Consider the following 18,319-nt stretch of genomic DNA (forward strand, 5'->3'; position numbering starts at 1 on the left):
CTATGGTATTACGGGTGGAACCAACAACATGTGTCCATATAAGAAGGTCTTATATGGGTTAAAGCAATTTCCTTGACTTTGGTTTGGAAGATTCACAAAGATCATTGTGTGTTTGGCATATAAGCAAAGTCCGGGAGAACACAATTTATTCGTCAAACATTCACAAGGAGGAAAATTAATTGTATTATTGTTTACGTTGATGATATTATTGTTGCATGTGATGGTTTGATTTAGAGACAACTACTAAAAGAAAAGTTGTTAGCGAGTTTAAGATGAAGGGCCTTGGGCAACTCAAGTTTTCTTGAAAATTTGAAGATACAGTGTGAATGTCTCATGAAGTTGTTTTGCGATAATAAATCAACCATTAGTATTACACATTGTCTTGTTCAACATGACAACAAAAAACATATTAAGACATTTTATTGTTCTTTTAAAAAAATAATTGATAACTACAGCCTATGTTCTTTTTGGGTGAGTCAACGAAGAGAGTGGATTCTCCCCCGTCAATTGACTCACCTCCTGCGACATCTGAACCACATAATAAAAAAAATTTAAAATATGAAAAACATGAGGAGATAGAGTTTTAAGGGGTGGATATCCCCCGCTTGTTCTCCGTTCAAATATACATAGGAGGGAATCCTTTCCCGTCAACAAATGAGTTTCCAGCATAACAATCCAACTAACTTGTAAGTTTAAAATAATTGATATTGATTCACCAACTTGAGAGAGTGTTATTAATATTAGACTATAAATAATAATTTGTAATATTAATTAGAGGCCCATTAAATAAAGACTATTAAATTTATTTTTCTCTTTATTTAAATCAGATTATTTTAGAATTGTAAATACAACTTTCATAAATGAAATGTCTCTTTATCGATACTTCACAAATATATGCATTCAATTTTTTGGTGAGAATGGTGAGAACCACTAGATACAGATTTACATCTTTTCAGACACAATTTTTCTACATGGAAACCAATAATCTTTTAATTTCTTATGTAACTGCTACTGTTGTCTCGGACTCTGAGACCAAAATTCCATTGCCGTTCCCTACTTTTGGTCAAAATATGTCACCGCCTCTCAAATCTATAATTTTGTACTAATTCCTATTGTAAGCTTCTATAGTTTATCCTAATAAAACAGATGTCAATAAAAAATAGAAACAGAATATTGATATAGCCATTTGTGACAAAAATGATCAAACCACAGTTGAATAGTTTAGCACGTTTTGTTTGCAGATTATATCTAGTTCATTGTCTCCAATATTTAAGAATTTGTTCAACGATAGATTGAAGAATTCTTATTCAGTTTCAATGTGCACTGTGCACCGAACACAATTGCTTATAATTTGTATGCATGCATGAACCCTCTTCTCATTTTTTGTCTGAAACACTATTGCTGCAAATGATTTGGTTGTCTTATTTATTCTTCTTACCACCAGCCAGAATCCGCTGAATTTGAAGCCCTCTGCTGAATGCTTGATTGTATAGCAGTCTAGTTTGGAATTCTGAAACAAATGGGAACCAAGCTAATATGGCCACTGGTGCAAAGATAACCACCCCCATAAGGTATTCATATCCTCTTGCTAAAGCTTTGACAGAACCCCACATTCCAATGCCCTTTATGAACGGCCTACATGCTTGTGCTATCTGTCATGTATAATGCCAGATGATCAGACAAAAGCAATTTTACATTTACAGCAAAATATGTCATTAGTGAAACTTCTCTAATAATAGCATGAATTGAGTAAAAGAAAGAACTTTGAGCCTGTTTGGATATAGTGTAAAATGATGGATATAAATTCCAACCTTATGTTTTGTGAGAAGCAACAAATGTTCCTTCTGGCTGGCAAAACAATAGTTTGAGATTTGAGTAGAGAAATGTATTTCAGTTAATTACTCATTGCCTTGAAAATGAACCTTATTTTTTATATTCGAACAACATGAGACAAACAAAAATAAATAACAAAACCAGGGGATTGTGATGCAAAACATAGAGCGCCACAATATACTAAAGAAATATATCCATTAAAACAAAGAAGTAGTGGCTGTTAGAAAATACCTGTACAAGTGCCCACCCTGTTGGCAAAAATGCTAGAAGACTCGCAAATATGTCTCCAAATGTAAAACTGAGTAGAGTGAACATCAAGACTAGAATGACAACAGCTCCAATAAACAGAAACAATTTGAGGAGACGAAACATAAGCTGAAAATCAGCACTAAAAGTTTTTCTACCCATGGACACGATCTGCAGTTTCAGAAGCAAGTATGCCAACAATAATTAATCGGAAAAATTATCAGCAAAAAGCTTTATTTCATAATGAACAGTTTGAACGTTGAAAACCGACCTTCAAGATGATCATGACAGCTACTATGACAAGCCAGGACAGACCATAAACCTGGAAAAAACAAATGTTAAAAAGCTCTTATCTATATATACTCCATGTCCGTTATTTAGTTTGATTTTTTAGTTCACTAGGGAAGGTGTTGATTAAAAAAGACTAAATATTGTCTCAATTGCAATTATTTGTCATCCTGTAGGTGCTAGTGCAGTAGTGGCTGTCTGGATTTGTACACTAAAGGGGCTGAGTTTGACTTCCCAGAGGAGAATATGCGGATTAATCTCCTTCCCCCATTTTTTTTAAAAAAACTACTATTTAACCGAGGAGTTCTTTGTCTTAAAAAGCTACAATGTAGTAAGGGTATAGATGTTACATTACATCAGTTAAACCCCGAGGTGTAGATTCTAGTTTGAAATGAAAACATGAAGTGAAATTAAATTTGTCAGAAATAATTACCATGATGCTCTGGTCACCTCTGGCTACATGTAAATGATACACAATCCCATACTGGTAAACAAAGAACCGAAGGGAGAGAATTATCTCCCAAATCAGCCCCCATATTCCAGTATGCTGCAGATGCTCCTGTTCTTCATCCCACCATGATTCCCAGCTCTTAGTTGAAGGAACACCAATACCACCTCGACTACTTATCCATTTTGTCCAATCATCCCAATCTTCATATATCTTCTGCCACTCAAATCCCGATGGATTAAAGAGGAAAGGACTAAACAACCAAGAACACACCAAAAACCACATTGATAACGAGAGAAGTATATATGCTGATGAATCAGGAGTTGCTGATCCATAAATCTTATAACATATAAGCAGTAAAGCTAACTCTACCCCCTTTACAAAGTGGCTCCTGGAGTACATCCTGTAATTATCTGCAAATTTCTCATGACGAACTACAAAACCACGCCCAGTTGCTCTATACTTTGCTCCTCCATGAAGAACAGTGCGCCCAAAATAATGCATCTTTGTACCTAGTGAAAAAGTGAAGAAAACAGGTGCAAGCTGCAGCTGCATTATTATGAGATCGCCTACAGCAGTTCTGAACCCTCTCTCTAGTCCAATTTCCATGATCATGGGCAGAGTCATTAGAAGACCTATTTGAACAAGGGATTGAGAAGCCATTGCTGCCTTCAAAGGATCGTCTCCTTTCCTTCTAGCAAACTTAACTATAGCAGCCTCAACTCCACTCAACGACAGGTAAAGTTTGCCATATAAGAAAGCATAAACCGTGATGACCACTAACTGTGAACAGCAAAAGAAAGTTTTAGTGCTAGATGCACACAGCTAGTTAAGAACAAAAAGATTAAATCTGAAAAATGAAACCAAGTCAATTATAAAGCTTCGATCAAGAAATTGTCAACTCTTATAGACCCTATATTTGGAAGTTACTTTAGATCCTGTCTAATCTAAGTCAAGTTAGATGCACTCACTTGAAGGAGATTAAGCTCTCCTAAGACCTTTTTTTAATTCACAAGACTTGAATCTCAAGATATAGGACCAAAAAATATATTCTTTATTTGTTTTCAACAATGATTTTAATAATTTTTTATTAAATACTAACTTTTTTAAACTCATATTTTATAAATTAAAAATTAATTTTGACATTAAGTAACATAAATATATATTATTTAAGTTTAAAACATAATTAAAATCACTAAATTTTTGAACAAAAAAAAATTATCTCAAAAATAGTTTTTATGAAAAGCTATTCAAAACGGCTTCAAAAATTTAAGTAATGTTTTAAAATTTTAATATTTAAAAAAATTATAATAAAATATATAAAATAACATTACAAAAATTATTTAAATCAATTTTTAGTTTGGAGTTTTTTTTTGTTAACAAAAATATGTAACACTAAGAGAACAAAACTCCTAGCTAATTCAATCAAAAAACATGGGCAAACTCACAAATTAGAGGGTCATCTTAATGTTTAAAGAATCAAAAATAATTTCCATAACCCATTACTCTTATTTTTAATTTAAACACACCATTAGGTTAAATTTCAGCAACAAACAAGTATTACTTTTATATTTAAAAAAAAAGAAGATATAGATAGTATATTTGTTACTTGATCATTACCATTGAGCTGATATAAAATCCAACGGTTGTAAAATAAAACGATAGCATGCGGAAAAAGTCAAATCGATGCCCCAACCGGTAGATATCCCTGCTTAGTATCTGCTCTCCATTACCACATGCCACTTTTGCTTCAAAAAGAGAGATTTGATTGAGCCCGACATCCCTACCCTTTCCAATTTGGATATACTCATGATGAGTAATATTCCCACGTCTTAGTGTTGAGTTGAATCCTGATTAAGAAAAGGCATGTGACACAGAGAAATAACTATCCCATATCAATGCTAAAAATATGTACCAAGAATATTACCAGCAAATATATCCTCGCTCAGATTGATGCCACAAGAAGCCTTGCTGATTCCTCCGCGGGTTAAATGGAAAATTCTATCAAAAACATCCGGGTGACCATAGTGGAATCGAACCCTACAATTGAAAAAAACTATCATAGTTCATAAGCCAGAAATACGTAATTTGATGATATACAGTTTTTCTCTCAAAAATGGCTGAGGATAGCAAAAAGAAAAGCCTAATAATAGTTAACTGATTATTGTCACCAAAAAAGTTTAATAGCAGGGGAGATGACACTTGAAGAAGAAAATCAAATAAGAGGGAGAGAAAGTAAGAAAATCATCAGCAAGAGAAACTAGAACAGCTACGATTTGAAATTGAATATTATGTAAGCCTTTGAAACAAGTTTTGAATTTTAAACATCCAGCATGCACCACACTAATTTTGAAAACACTGCTTTAATTTCGGCAGAGGTCTTATATTAGCCAAGTGTTTCTCAGGTGGTTCCTAGTTTAACATACAAGATAAACAAGCACTGCATGGCCAACCGTGTAATAAAAACAGAGAAAACCAACAAAAGCTTACTTTAATGGTCTTGCAAGAACTCTTTGACCAATTGTGACAAAGCTAGTTTCTTGATTTGACATAAACCAAGCCAAGGAAGAGACACTGTAACAAGTGATAAAATTAAGTAATATAGGATCTAAACTTGACAGTGTTAGCTATAGGTAGAAAATAATCATAACCTGCCAGTAAAGATATGCTCACGAACACCTAATATGGTAGGCGAGCGCACTCCATGATCCTCATTAAACTCTTCCAGAAGGTTACGCATTTTTAGTGCTTCTTCCAAGTAATTGTCCTAGAATTTTTTTTTCAAATACATCATCTCTATTTGCATTAACATCCATTGTCAACTTTTTTTTTTATCAGTCAACTTGATAAGGCTTCAATATATATATTTTACCTGGTTCATGTCGATTGTCTGAAGGGCTTCCCCTCTAGTAAAAATAAGTGCATGATTCTGGTTTTCAGGCTTCCCTTCTCCTACTTTTGCTGGACCCGGAAGTTTTATTCGAAATATTTCCTGCAGAGAAGATAGAAAATCAATTATTTCTAAGGCAGTAATTAGGTAGTAACTACTTATCGGACATCAAAATGCATTTACTTGGTCGCGATTGTCCACCGCTTTGATCAATACAGAATAATAAACTTTGTGCACTTTTCCACCTTCTCTTTCTTCAACTTCGTCAATATATGCAACACGGAGTGAGGGATTGCTATAAATAGAGAACTAAAAATTAGATTCATGAATCAAGTGAACACGGGAAACTAAAAGTCAAATCTACATTGACTTGAAATATATAAATTAATTTAACAGAAGAACATACTTAACCATCAAATTCAAGATATCTGTTGCACGGCGATCTCCGCAACGCTTCTGATTCCCATAATTCTGACAGGTAGCTACATATGTGAATTTCATGTCAGCCATAGCCTCTAAATTGGCATATAGGGACCTCTGGCTCTTTTTGTCTTCCTCAGATGGAAGTGTAATAGCTTTATATCCATTGAGGATCTCTGCACAAAAATAAAAGCAATCATCTTGGATAATAACTACCCTTTTGAGCCATAATGATGAATACAACAGATCTTTTTACTGGATTGCAGATAAGCAAGAAAATGCTTGTTGAAGGTGTGTACATAAAAGAAAAGACAAAGGCCTCAAGGTTTGCAAAAAACTATAAATCAGATGCCTTCCATGGTACCTTGACATTTAGCTAAAAATCTCATAGAATAAAAGCAACTTAGTCTTACCTTTTTCACTAGCCATATCAAGAAATGCCTGGAGCTTTAATGCCCTCCGGTAGTACATTATTCCCCTAACTACATTAATTTGTAAGTAAGAGTAAAAATATAAATAGACCAAATCCAGCCCGAGGGGCGGGGAAAGGGAGTCATCATATACCTGTCCTGCAAAGAGTTTGTCCTCTTAATGAGGCCCAGTGACGTAATTGTAATATATTCTCATCTTTTTCCCATATTTCGCTATCTTTCTTACAATCAAGTCGCTCCATGAAGTTATTCCATTCATCTGAAAAATTACTAAATTTCAGCCAGTCCGTTCTATATGGTCATTATACATACAGTCAATAAAGCTATGCTGTGTGAGTTAATACAAACCAGGGAAGATCTTTTGCAAATAATATATGATTGACACACCGTCTTCATTTTCAACCTCGATGTCATTCTTAGAATACACAGTCTCTTCACTGTAGTATGGAGTTAGGACGCTGAAAAGAAGAAAAAGGTTATTCATAATATGCACAGGACAGCTTCTTGATACATCACATTTTGAAACTTCCGCATAAGAAAATCCTCGACAACAAAATAAAAAATAAAAAAGTACTATGTCTAATAAAATTACAAGTGAAACAATCTAAAGAGAAAAAAATCAAACACTGATGGATATAACTTAGTGTACAAATAAAATTACAGTCCTGATGTTTATATTTTCTAGAAAGGATAACATGGCATTATGGCATGTTATGTTCATGCCTGCGAACCAAGGAGCTGTACCAAACCTGAATGAGAGCATTTTACGAACACGGGGAGCACGCGGCATATCCATGAACAATGAATTTGAAAAGAATGCAATCCTTCTGCGTACTTCACTATTTGTTGGAACATCAACGGCTGATTCCTTCACCGTCAGGAGTAGATAAAGACGTCTTAGCTGGAACAACCAAAAGAATTCATTGGTTATAGACACTTTGGATTGTTGAATAATAATATAAACGAAATAATTTGAATTAAAATTACAATAATGAGGAAGTACCTGTTCCTCCCATTGTGCTGTAACCACAGGAGGGAATGCTATAGCAGGCATTGCCTCAGTACCAGCAAAAACTTGCGCTCCAGTATCCTTACTAATTTGATTAAGTTCTGCCAATTCACTGAGGAACGTGACAAGAAAAGGCAACCATTATTATTTTCAAACAAAGATCCATCCAAGCTATCATATTAGTAATATATAATATATTCCAAGTTCAGTGTCGCTATGTCAAACTAACCTGATTTCATTAACCACCATATCAGTAACCACTTCTAACATGTCTTGAAGCAAGACCACCACTATACCTCCTTTGGATGGATCTGCATCTTTCTGAGACAAAAAGGAATGCTCAAGTTTCCAAATGGAATGGTTAAAGGCAAGAACCAGTCAAGAATACAAACTACAGATATAGTTAGTTTTCTTCTGAAGACTCACTAAAAGTTCCACAAGCTCCACAAACTTCTTGCAAAGGGAGGGTAAAAAGCCCATCCGGAAATTTATGGTAAGAGTGTTCTTTGACATGTTGCTTTCTACTTCTTTAACAATGATTGAAATTATCCTGGTCCATCATAACGAGTTCAGAAGTACTGATAATGGCTCAGTTTTATTTAAATTAAAGCTTCAATTATAAGTGCCATTTAGGAAAAACAGCATATACCCAATAAGAAATATTTAATGATCTTTGCAATGCAGTGTAAATTTTTGAATTAATGTGGGTCAAACTAATATTGATTAAGCAAGTCAACCATTTAGTCCTCTTCATTTATTTATTTCATGTTGTCAAATAACCCAGAAAGAGATTTAAAGTATAGATTTATTAAAAAAGGAAGAAAAAAAATAGTGTAATTGCTATTCATGAAAACTGATACACTGCAAGAGCTGTCTTCTTCCTAAAACAGATCTAAGAAGGATAGTATCATTGGAACAGGGTCTAATTCACACCACACAAGAAATGGTTGCTACTATTTCAAATCCTAAAAGCTTTTAGCAAAAAGTGTAAAGTAACCACCCCAAAATGATATACCTTTTTTCAGTTTCTCCTATCACTAAATCGTGTAGAATTTGTTTAAAAGATTCATAGCATTCAATCACAGCACATTTCATATATTCATCTGCACATATGCGCCTCCAAAGATCAGAGTCCCTCCCTCGAAATTGAGTTGCCATATCCAGTGCCACAGGAATCTGTAAAGTTTGACTTGGTCATCGTATGATCCACTGATAAGCATAATATTAAAATTGAATCTCACTGACCTTGCTAGCGAGCAAAAATGGTGGCCACTGAATTATTTTGAGATCAGGACCCAATGTGTAAGGAACCAGCAAAAGATCCATCTCCCTGAAGTCATGCAAACATAGTTTAGTCCTAAACAGGGTTTAGACAGGATCGAGACAGAGGAGAAAGACTAGAAGCTATGATAGAAAACAAAGGGAAAAAATGTAAGAGTTTGTCTCTGTGGCCTTTCCTATCACTTATGAGATCTTCCTCACGAAAACTGCAGATAATTTCATTCCATAACTGGGCAAATTTGGCAGCTTCACTTCTTCTGCTAGCAGAATTCTACACAAGCATGGGAACTAAAATGAAGATGAATAAATAATTATCTTAATGTACGTAGAAATGAAAATGTGGTAAGCAAGAACCTCAGAAAATTGCTTTGAGAAGGAGAATCTTCCTTTTTTCTTATTAGAAGGAACCAAGCATGTGTTGAATACACCAGGAATTGACTGAAACCGTGATCTCAGCATGCCCAGAGTGCGGATCTGTGCAAGAAAATAGATAACTGACTATTAAACAATTGTAAACTAAAGTACTTGTTTTTCTAATTCATAATTCAATCCAATCTGAAGTTCCCCTGAAAAATGACAAAGTCCAAGATTCTTTAAAAATTGAGGATTTCATAATTTCATAAAAATATAAGCAGATGATGGTCCAGCAGTTTTTATCCAAATAGATCCTATAAATTTCTTAACACAATGTTTGAGTTTCGGCTTGTGTGTATGTTTGACAAGTTTTTAAAAGAAAAATACAAGAAGATAATCGATTCTGAAATTAATTTAAAATAAGAAAAAATTGGTGAGGACCTCTCCTAGACGATCAAAGGCTCCAACAAGGCCACCGTACAAAGTTGAGAAGATTGCATACCAAATTTGAGTGTCCATGAAATAAACCTGTATTGAAAATGACATGACATTCTGATTATGTCTGAACAAGTGAAAAGATTAATACATGTAATTATAACCAGGATATATAACATACAAACCATAAGTACAGGAGCCCAGAGTGCAATAACTGCACAATAGTTGTTTTCAGCTGCACAGCGTGGAAAATATTAGATTAATAACCATAAGTTGCAAAGTCTTCAATAAAAACAAGAAGAAATTACCATTAGGGAAAAACTCATGCCAAGCATAGTCAACATGTTGAATGTTCATTATGTCCTTGGTTGGCTTAACTAGAGGCTTTATCTGAAAATAAATGCAACACTTAAAAAGAGGACCAACAACTTTACAAGGCTTGCTTGTTATGCAAGTAACAATGATCGCATTTATAATATTTACCTGAACATAAAAGCTGAATAAAAACTTTGAAGCCAAAAGCAACACCCAGAAAATAGTATACCTGAAATTCATAAAAGAATATAGATGATGGAACACTTTTCATACAACAAGGGCAACTAGCATAAATTACTTCAGGAACAGTGTGTTGTGTGTATCCTACTTTAGGAGAACAAATTGACTTTCATGCATTCCTCTTCCAATATATATTCTTGGCTGCAATGAAGAGAAATGATCAGTTAGTCAATGGACGAGTGATACTCAAAAACCCAAATCATTGAAAAAGAAAAAGTATACATTTTTCAGAGAACAGAAGTTTTCAGAAGACAAAATGTCAATAACTCATCATTCACACATTCAAAAAAATAAGGAGGGAAAAAAATGGTTTGAGGCAAAATTTAGTGCAACAAATCAGACTTTTTGGAGGGCCATAAATGTTGTCAAGAATGTAAAAAACCATGATATTATGATTGTTAATGATTAATCAGTTTTAAGGGAAAACTGTAACTTATATCATAAAAGCTCAAACTTGAGCAATTTCATCAAGTGGGGTACGATAGCAGAAAGATTTATCACGTATAATATTAACAAAATTTATAGAAACTGATCAACTATATTTGTTTTCGCAAAAAATTCCTTAAAATGGGTTCCCAAGCAAGTGGAAGAAAACCTTTGACTATACACGGTAAATTATTAGAGCAGAGGTGTAATAATAATGCTTTAAATAAATCCGTTTAATGACTTTTTATTTATTGACATTTTCACTCAATCAATCATTGGATTGAAATTTCCTACCAAGAAGATCATAACCGTAAAGTTTTATATAAATCCAAAACTGTTATTTAGTCAATGATAAAAATAATAAGTAATGTAATATAATCTTCCCAAATATATGAATTATGAAAGTATAAACTATTTGATTATATTCTTAAACTGTGTTGGTATTCAAAATTTGATACCAATGATCTACACAATGGATAGTTATAATTTAGTTATAGGACCGATAAAACTTACAACGTATAGAAATACATGGTAGAGTCAGATATCTTAGGGAATGACATAAGAAAAATAACATCAAACATAGTGCTTTAATATCAATAACAACTAAATACTGTGTAAGTATATGTATGCCAATATTTATTAACCAGTTGTCAAGGATCATTATCGCTACAAAAGTCCTTATTAATATTATCTATAAGCTCTTAACATGACAGATATCACATCTTTTCCTTCCATTTAAGCAAAAATAACTTAAAAACTGTTCCCCAGACATCTAGGCACATGTGCCAATTTGCACTACTTCCAACAGCAGAATAGTTTCAATTTAAACCATGAAGAGAAACACTTAATATTTAAGAGAACAGAAAACATGACTACCTGAGACCACCATAAGAAGAATCTAACTATGTGCCAGTCTGAATTTTCAATCCAACGCCTTAGCATTGGGAATAGAAAGAGAGCAGCTGCTAATAAATTTGGTAGCATATACAATGCAACTGCCAGCATGTACATAGCCGGAATGCCTTTTATGTGCTTGAAAAAAGAAAGCAATTCCTTGAGACCCTGAGGCGCACCCTTGTAAGAACTTACGTAGAAAATTGGAAGAATGATAACCCATATAGAACCAATAATGACTTTAAGAATATTTCTAAGCACATCGGTGAATTTCCATCGATGATAGCCTGGAAAGTTTAGGGCCAGGTCCAGGATACCTAAATCATTAAAAGAGGAACAGAAATTAAAGCAAATATATAGGAACAAGCAAGAGAGAAAAAAAATCAGGACAGTAATATATACATACTTCAATAACACATAAAAAAGAAAAGGTAAAACATTATAGAAAATAATAGCCTATCCTTAATGTTAAGCTAGAAACATTATAAGTTGTAGCAAGATTCAAAATTTGAAAAACAGATTAACAAGAATAAAAAAATAATGCTAAAAATTTTCATTACAAAACCTTTGTGCATTAATTGATTGATCAGTAAGTTTAACAAGAGCACTTTAGTGAATGTTTCATACTTTGAAGTAATCGCAGAATAGATGCTGTGATGAATATACTAGACAGTTTATACATAACATTCTTCTGAAAGATATCCATCAGTGAAATCCCATCCCATGCAATAATGAACATCACCTGTAATTAGAATTCTCAAAACTTTGTCATAACCACAATAAGGGGAAATATTGACTTAAGCATTTCCTTTACTACACAAATACCTGCAAACCCAGCAAAAAAAAGGTCCAAAGACGATCAAAACTGCGGAAGATGTGCCAAAATGTCCGTGTTTCAATAAAATTTGATTTTCCAAGTTTCCTGGGTTTTCTTGGCGCACCCTTTCTTCCCTGATTTGGAATTTATATAAGTACTAAAACTAAAGGAATTTAAAATCATTCTAGTAACTTCTTAAAATATAACCTGTGTCAAATCACTAGTGGATTTAAAAAAATCGCCATCATCACGCATGGGCCATCCAAGAGAAAAGCAATCAAGTGTCCTGCAGCAACAACAAAAAAATAGTCAAGTAATGAATGAGGAAACAAACCAAATCAGTTTCAGTAATAAAATCCTGAAGGAAAACAAACCAGAAATACTCATTTAGATCATCATAGTTGCACCATGCTGAGTGAGAAGCTTTTCCATTACTGCTCTTCTTAGCTTCCTGGATTGATCAAAACATGGTTATTAAAATTTTGCAAGTCTTGACAGGGAACATAGGTTCTTGAGAAATTACAACAATGTCCATGAGAGACAAATTCACACCTTTTCAATTACTCGGTATATGGGTGTGATAACCTTTCGTAGGAATGCCTCATCATCTCCGCCATAAGAAGGCTTGATATTTTCGCCAGTGACAATGCTGACATTTCCAGCCAATAAACCATGCAGTTCATATGCCATCTGATGTCATACTTGGCCATTGTTAGCAAATGCACAAATCACTAACAAATTTAAAGAAATAAAAGAAGAGAAAATATTACATTTGTAAAGATATAACGGCAGAAGATATTGTGAATCGTATGGTATATTTGTACTCACATTGTGAAATATATAGCATAGACACTCTGGCATGAAGCGGACATTGGATGCTTCACCCCAAATGAGAAGATACAAGCCCATATAAAGCAACTTCCTCTGCTGTATGTCTGGTTGACCTTGAGGCAGTCTATGTAAAAGAAGACCATAAGCACTTTTTACCATAAAAATTTCAGGTTTTATTCATAAATTCTAAAGGAAAATAGAAAAGCAAAAATGTCCATTGATGCTGATATTGCTATATCTCACCGCAAACTATGCTTTCGTCCCAAGAATTTGCACCATGTTTTGTAATTCTTAAAGAGAACTTTCATCACAGAATCAACAGCACGGTCATCGAGCTGGAATGATAAAATTAAAAAGAAAGCAGAGAAAATAAACAGGTGAATTCTATTACCAACTAGATTTCTTTTGATTATAGTTTCGGCTTTGTTTTTTCCAGAAACAGAGAAAGTGGGAAACAGTTACGTACCTTGTTAAAAGGCTCGGGTTTTGGGTGTAGCCTTATGTGAGAGTTAGCTAGAAGCAGAATCAAATGTTCTCTTTGATTCCTCACGCTGTCCTTCTGTGCTCAAATAAATCAAATACATTAACAATTGAAGGGGGGCATACAAAAATTTGGTCAGTAACAAATCTTTTTCCTCTCATATTCTGTGTACAAAATACATGCCTGGAAACCAAACATTGCTCTAAGCCAATCAAGCATGTCTAAATCTGCACCTCTCTGCCTCGGTTGCTCAAATGAGTTAGGCCAGTTCAAGCCACGAGTGTTCCAGAGCGCAGAAACAGCAGCTCTAATCTAATAGCATAAGAAAGCAGTTCAAACTCAGTGCTATATCAAGTTTAAAAAAAACACAAAGATTCAATATTAGTCACTCAAGAACACCTCTTCAAACTGCATTATGGGCAGAGAAGCACCAGCAGAATCCAGAGGAAGAATATTATAAGGTATATAAATCTCCGTTTTTTCCTGGACATCTTTAGCAGCTGCCATAATCTACGAACACAAACAATGCCTCCAGATTATACTAAGGAAATGTTAAAATATTAAATGTAAAAAAAAGTGAAAGGATATAAATAGAGACTAACCTCAGGAGCTACTTCTTCGACCTTCTCAGTCTTATTAACAGCACAAAGCACTTCAAAGAGCACCCCAGCAGTCTGGTAAGCTTTGCTGAGCTGGGTCCTGTAAAATGATTTTGATGTAACACAGTATCCTAATTCCTAACAACTCTTAAAGGAAATTAGAGAGGGGTAGTATTCAGTATTTACCTGTCTGCTTGATCCGCTTGGTCAAGAGCTCTGACATATTGTTGATAGTATTGTTGATAATAAGCCTGGATTTCCCTTGCATCTGTCTTCTTAACTCGAGAGGCAAGACTAGTTGCATTGTCCTGATGTTCCACAAATTAATTCAAGTTTAACCGTGTATAATTATTAATAGCTGCTGCTCTTTACAAACTCATTTTCCAAATTTGAAAATGTAAATAAAATTTAAAAAAAATCAAGAAAAAGTAAATACTTCCCCGCAAATTACATTTTGCATATATTTTCCTCGACTATAATAATATCAGTTGATAGGAAGAGAGCAAATAATTTCGGAATCTGCTCCCCTATCTGCTATAATTAGAATTTTCGAAGAACCCGATAGAGTTCCTGCAACCATCGTTGTTGGAAGACGAAGCAAGGCATTGAGAATCGAAATCAATTTCTGAGGTGAATGTGCTATAGGAGTAATGCAGGGAAACGGGGAGAGTGAAATGCTTTGAAGGGAAGACGCCAGAACGGAAAAGAAAAAAATTTGCGCCTTCCGAAAAAAAACGAGGGAAATATGTTGAGTTGTGTCCTCAGAAGCAGCATGGTTAATTCTAAAATACATGTAATGGGTATTCTTACCTTATCTGTGGTATTTTATATTTTCTTATTATTCAATTTTGAGTTAAATTTATGATTTTCTATTAATATAATATATTTATATATTTTAACTTTTTTATTTGTTATTTTATCTTAAAATTATTTTTTTATTTTTTATAATTTTAGTGATATTTATTATGAATCTAATAATTTAGTTATTTATTCATACATTTTATAGAAAATATTTATTTTTTATTAATGTACTTGTATTTTAATTTTTTAAAAAAAATCTGTATCATATACCGGTACAAATACCCGCATCAGATATCATTCTCGTATCTATTTGTATATATGCATTATAGGTTGTGTCTTAATCGCACCCAAATAAATATTCTTAAGACTATGTTTTGTATTGATGGAATGAAGCGGGTCATCCATGCATCCATGATTAGGCCTTTCTATCATTACACCATTCAATTTTTTACCCTATGCCAATATAAGTTGGCACTATAAATAAATAACCAGTTAAGATTCGGGGGACCTAAATCAATTTTGTTGATAGTTGTTCAAAATCATCTAATTATTTAATTATAGAGGTGCAAGTTCTACTTAGAAAAAAGAAATAATATCAACTTACACATAAGGTTATAGTATTGTTTTAAATTTATGCCTAGCGTAGCCATTAAGGGTTAGAGATTTGTTATTTCAGTTAAGATTTATGATCATTAATCATAAATACAATTTTTATACATATAAAATATTCACTCTGTCTCAAAATAGATGTTATATTTATAAAAATTATTTGTTCGGAAATAAATGTCGATTTTAATTTTTAATATAATTTTAATTTTTATCTTTCAATTATACTCTAACATAATTTACAATTCTCTTACATTGCATTAATAATAATTAAAATATATCAATAACCAATAATGATAATTTTACCAAATTATCATTCTCTTTCTTTTATTTATCACATTTTTTTAATCTATGTGAAAGTGTCAACACTAAAGTGTTCATTTTTTTAAATGATTTTCTTTCTGCTTTGGTATCCCTGCCACACTAATTTGCGATTAAATTACAAACGTGTTTGAACAAGTTTTCTTTGCAACATAGCTACTAGTATTTGTTTTTGCTTTAATTTCTTATTGAATAGTTTATGCATAGTTAATTATAGCAACATTTTGCATGAACAGAACAAACTACTACATTCCTTCCCTTACCTGATCGAGCTTGATGGTGAATTGAATCAGTTATTAATTAAACCAACGCATTCCTTTCCTCACCATCACATTTTAAAATGTTTGAAATTAAAAAAGAGAAAGGAAGAAACGAAACGAAACTTACCCTCTCCAATCGTTGCAGCAACAACGTCTTAAACTGCCTAACACCACGACCGGTGGAACTTTGATCCAGCCTGTGCGCTTTCTCGAATGCGTAAAACCTACCTGCATAATTTCATTTTCATAAGAACAGTTACATCTCAGAAAGAATACCTAAAATATAATTCAACAATTAACGAGCCTTAAATCAAACAGTTAATTCATGAATACTCATATACATTATACATACATAGATAAGCAACTCTAGGACGCTCTGATTCGATCTCGCTCGCGACTCGGAGAATCGGAGAGATCGTAGCGAGTGAAGAAGGCACGACTTCGTTATCGAACACCTCCAATGAGAATGTCGTCGCCGCGCCTCTTGACGGTGCTCTCCGCATCTGCACCGATTGTGCTGCTTTCGGCGATTCCGCATTATTACCATGAGTAGACATTTTTTCTAATACTTCACCTTATAATCTGCATTCATACATCCATCAAATCAAACAACGAAGCTATTATAAACGGTTTAGAATCACAGAGAGAACGGTTGTTGAAGACAAATTAATCAATAATTCAAAATTCATAAATCGATTATGAAGAATTCGGATTAATCGATTTCAGGATTAAATAACTTACCAGAATTTTGGCGCGGAAAATCAAAGAATCAAAATGCGGAAGTGGAATTTGGATGATGAAGGAGCGGAGTTTCGTGCGTGGTGCACATTGTGCGCGATCATCGTTCGTCAATCATGAAGGAATCGTTGAGATGGATGAATGTGAATGGAAAATTGAAGAAAAAGTGATGTGCGAGAGAAGAAGAAATCAAGAAGATTGATCGGAGATAGAGAGAAAGAAAGAAAATGGAAAGAAGTCAGAGTGATGTGAATCTCTGGAAGAACACCATTTCCGGAGGCGAAGGGTGCGAAAACAAAAAGAGAAAGCGAGTGTAAGAACGCGGGTGCAAATGTGGAATGCAATGCAATGCATTTAGTGGAACTCTTTTTTCCTATTCTTTTCGCAATCCATGCATTGATTTTTATTAACTAACTAAACACTTATTTAATTCATTTCCTTATTTATAGTAGTTTATAATAATAATTGTTTTTATCATGAAACTTATTTATTCTATGCATAAGTATTAAATAGAGATTAATCATTGCAGTTGAGTATAAAATATATTTAATTTAAAAAAATAAACAAAAAATTACTCATTTATGAATTATAAGTAAATATTTTTTTTTTAATTCATTGAGTAATGAATGTATCTGATTTTTTATGTAGAAAAGATACATTCATTACTCAATAAATATAAAAGAATAATATTTGCTTATAATTTAGGTCGGATTGAGTATCTGATAGTAAGTTATTGCTTTAGATGAAAGGTATAAACCATTTACAATAGTTATTATCATTATCATCTATAAATATATAAATTAAAAGGAACCAGAAGTGTCAATCTATATTACTATATAGGTTGATATCTCTCCTAAGTTGGAATATGTATGAATAAAACATAGGTCCAACATGGAAAAGTATTAAGAAATAAAAAGGTAGTGGAATGCATCTCTTTGTTGAGAGATGTTGAGCACAGGAAGTTAGTGGTTGAGATTTGATTGAAGTTTTTCTTTGATGATACGGCAATTGAATTTTATGTTTTCTTCTTTTATGAAAAGTAGGATATCTGCAAGTAAATAGCATATCTATTATCATAGTATAACGAAATTGGGATAGGAAAATCAATTGGGGTCCGCCAAAATTGATGTGGAACACACAAATTGATTCAAACAACAGTTTCTAATTCCTTCTTACATTGGTGAGAGCTATCATCAATAGCAACAACGATGATTGGACTGTCATAGTGAAGATGATAGATGTAACGCCTCATTTTTAATTAGTTTATTTTAATTGATTTATAGATGAATTATTTGTGACTTTGTGTATTTTATTTGATTGACGGGTTGTGGTACTTAAATGATCGTATGGAGTAG

The 18,319-nt window shown here is 33.3% G+C and overlaps 1 protein-coding gene across 1 annotated transcript; it reads right to left on the minus strand.

Moving 5' to 3' along the window:
• Positions 1-887: 887 nt before the first annotated feature.
• Positions 888-17,284, minus strand: LOC131602856 (callose synthase 5-like). The gene is made up of 43 exons (XM_058875076.1): positions 16,968-17,284; positions 16,579-16,808; positions 16,354-16,454; positions 14,425-14,546; positions 14,242-14,338; positions 14,039-14,149; positions 13,823-13,951; positions 13,625-13,717; positions 13,402-13,493; positions 13,156-13,282; positions 12,880-13,017; positions 12,702-12,778; positions 12,535-12,613; positions 12,336-12,461; positions 12,138-12,252; positions 11,493-11,827; positions 10,279-10,331; positions 10,119-10,179; positions 9,944-10,025; positions 9,821-9,870; positions 9,642-9,728; positions 9,201-9,320; positions 9,022-9,117; positions 8,811-8,894; positions 8,581-8,741; positions 7,992-8,115; positions 7,795-7,886; positions 7,560-7,677; positions 7,306-7,457; positions 6,905-7,014; positions 6,690-6,815; positions 6,539-6,607; positions 6,112-6,301; positions 5,889-6,000; positions 5,688-5,807; positions 5,467-5,582; positions 5,306-5,389; positions 4,743-4,855; positions 4,436-4,665; positions 2,801-3,598; positions 2,351-2,401; positions 2,065-2,250; positions 888-1,652 (listed from the first exon to the last, which is right to left on the minus strand). Exons 2-43 carry the CDS (start codon positions 16,781-16,783, stop codon positions 1,422-1,424), a joined length of 5,763 nt encoding a protein of 1,920 aa, XP_058731059.1. The 5' UTR covers positions 16,784-16,808; positions 16,968-17,284; the 3' UTR covers positions 888-1,421.
• Positions 17,285-18,319: the final 1,035 nt, after the last annotated feature.

This window comes from Vicia villosa, linkage group LG5 (assembly GCF_029867415.1).
Source record: "Vicia villosa cultivar HV-30 ecotype Madison, WI linkage group LG5, Vvil1.0, whole genome shotgun sequence".
Lineage (NCBI taxonomy): Eukaryota > Viridiplantae > Streptophyta > Magnoliopsida > Fabales > Fabaceae > Vicia > Vicia villosa.

What these genes read in the sequence shown, in the direction of transcription:
- LOC131602856 (XM_058875076.1), bottom strand. Translation starts at nt 16,783, where the DNA reads ATGTCTACTCATGGTAATAATGCGGAATCGCCGAAAGCAGCACAATCG. An exon ending in TATTCTGCGATTACTTCAAA is followed by an intron (nt 11,828 to 12,137) that starts GTATGAAACATT and finishes TTAATGATTTAG; the next exon opens with GTATCCTGGACCTGGCCCTA. An exon ending in GAGGTGACCAGAGCATCATG is followed by an intron (nt 2,402 to 2,800) that starts GTAATTATTTCT and finishes TGTTTTTTCCAG; the next exon opens with GTTTATGGTCTGTCCTGGCT.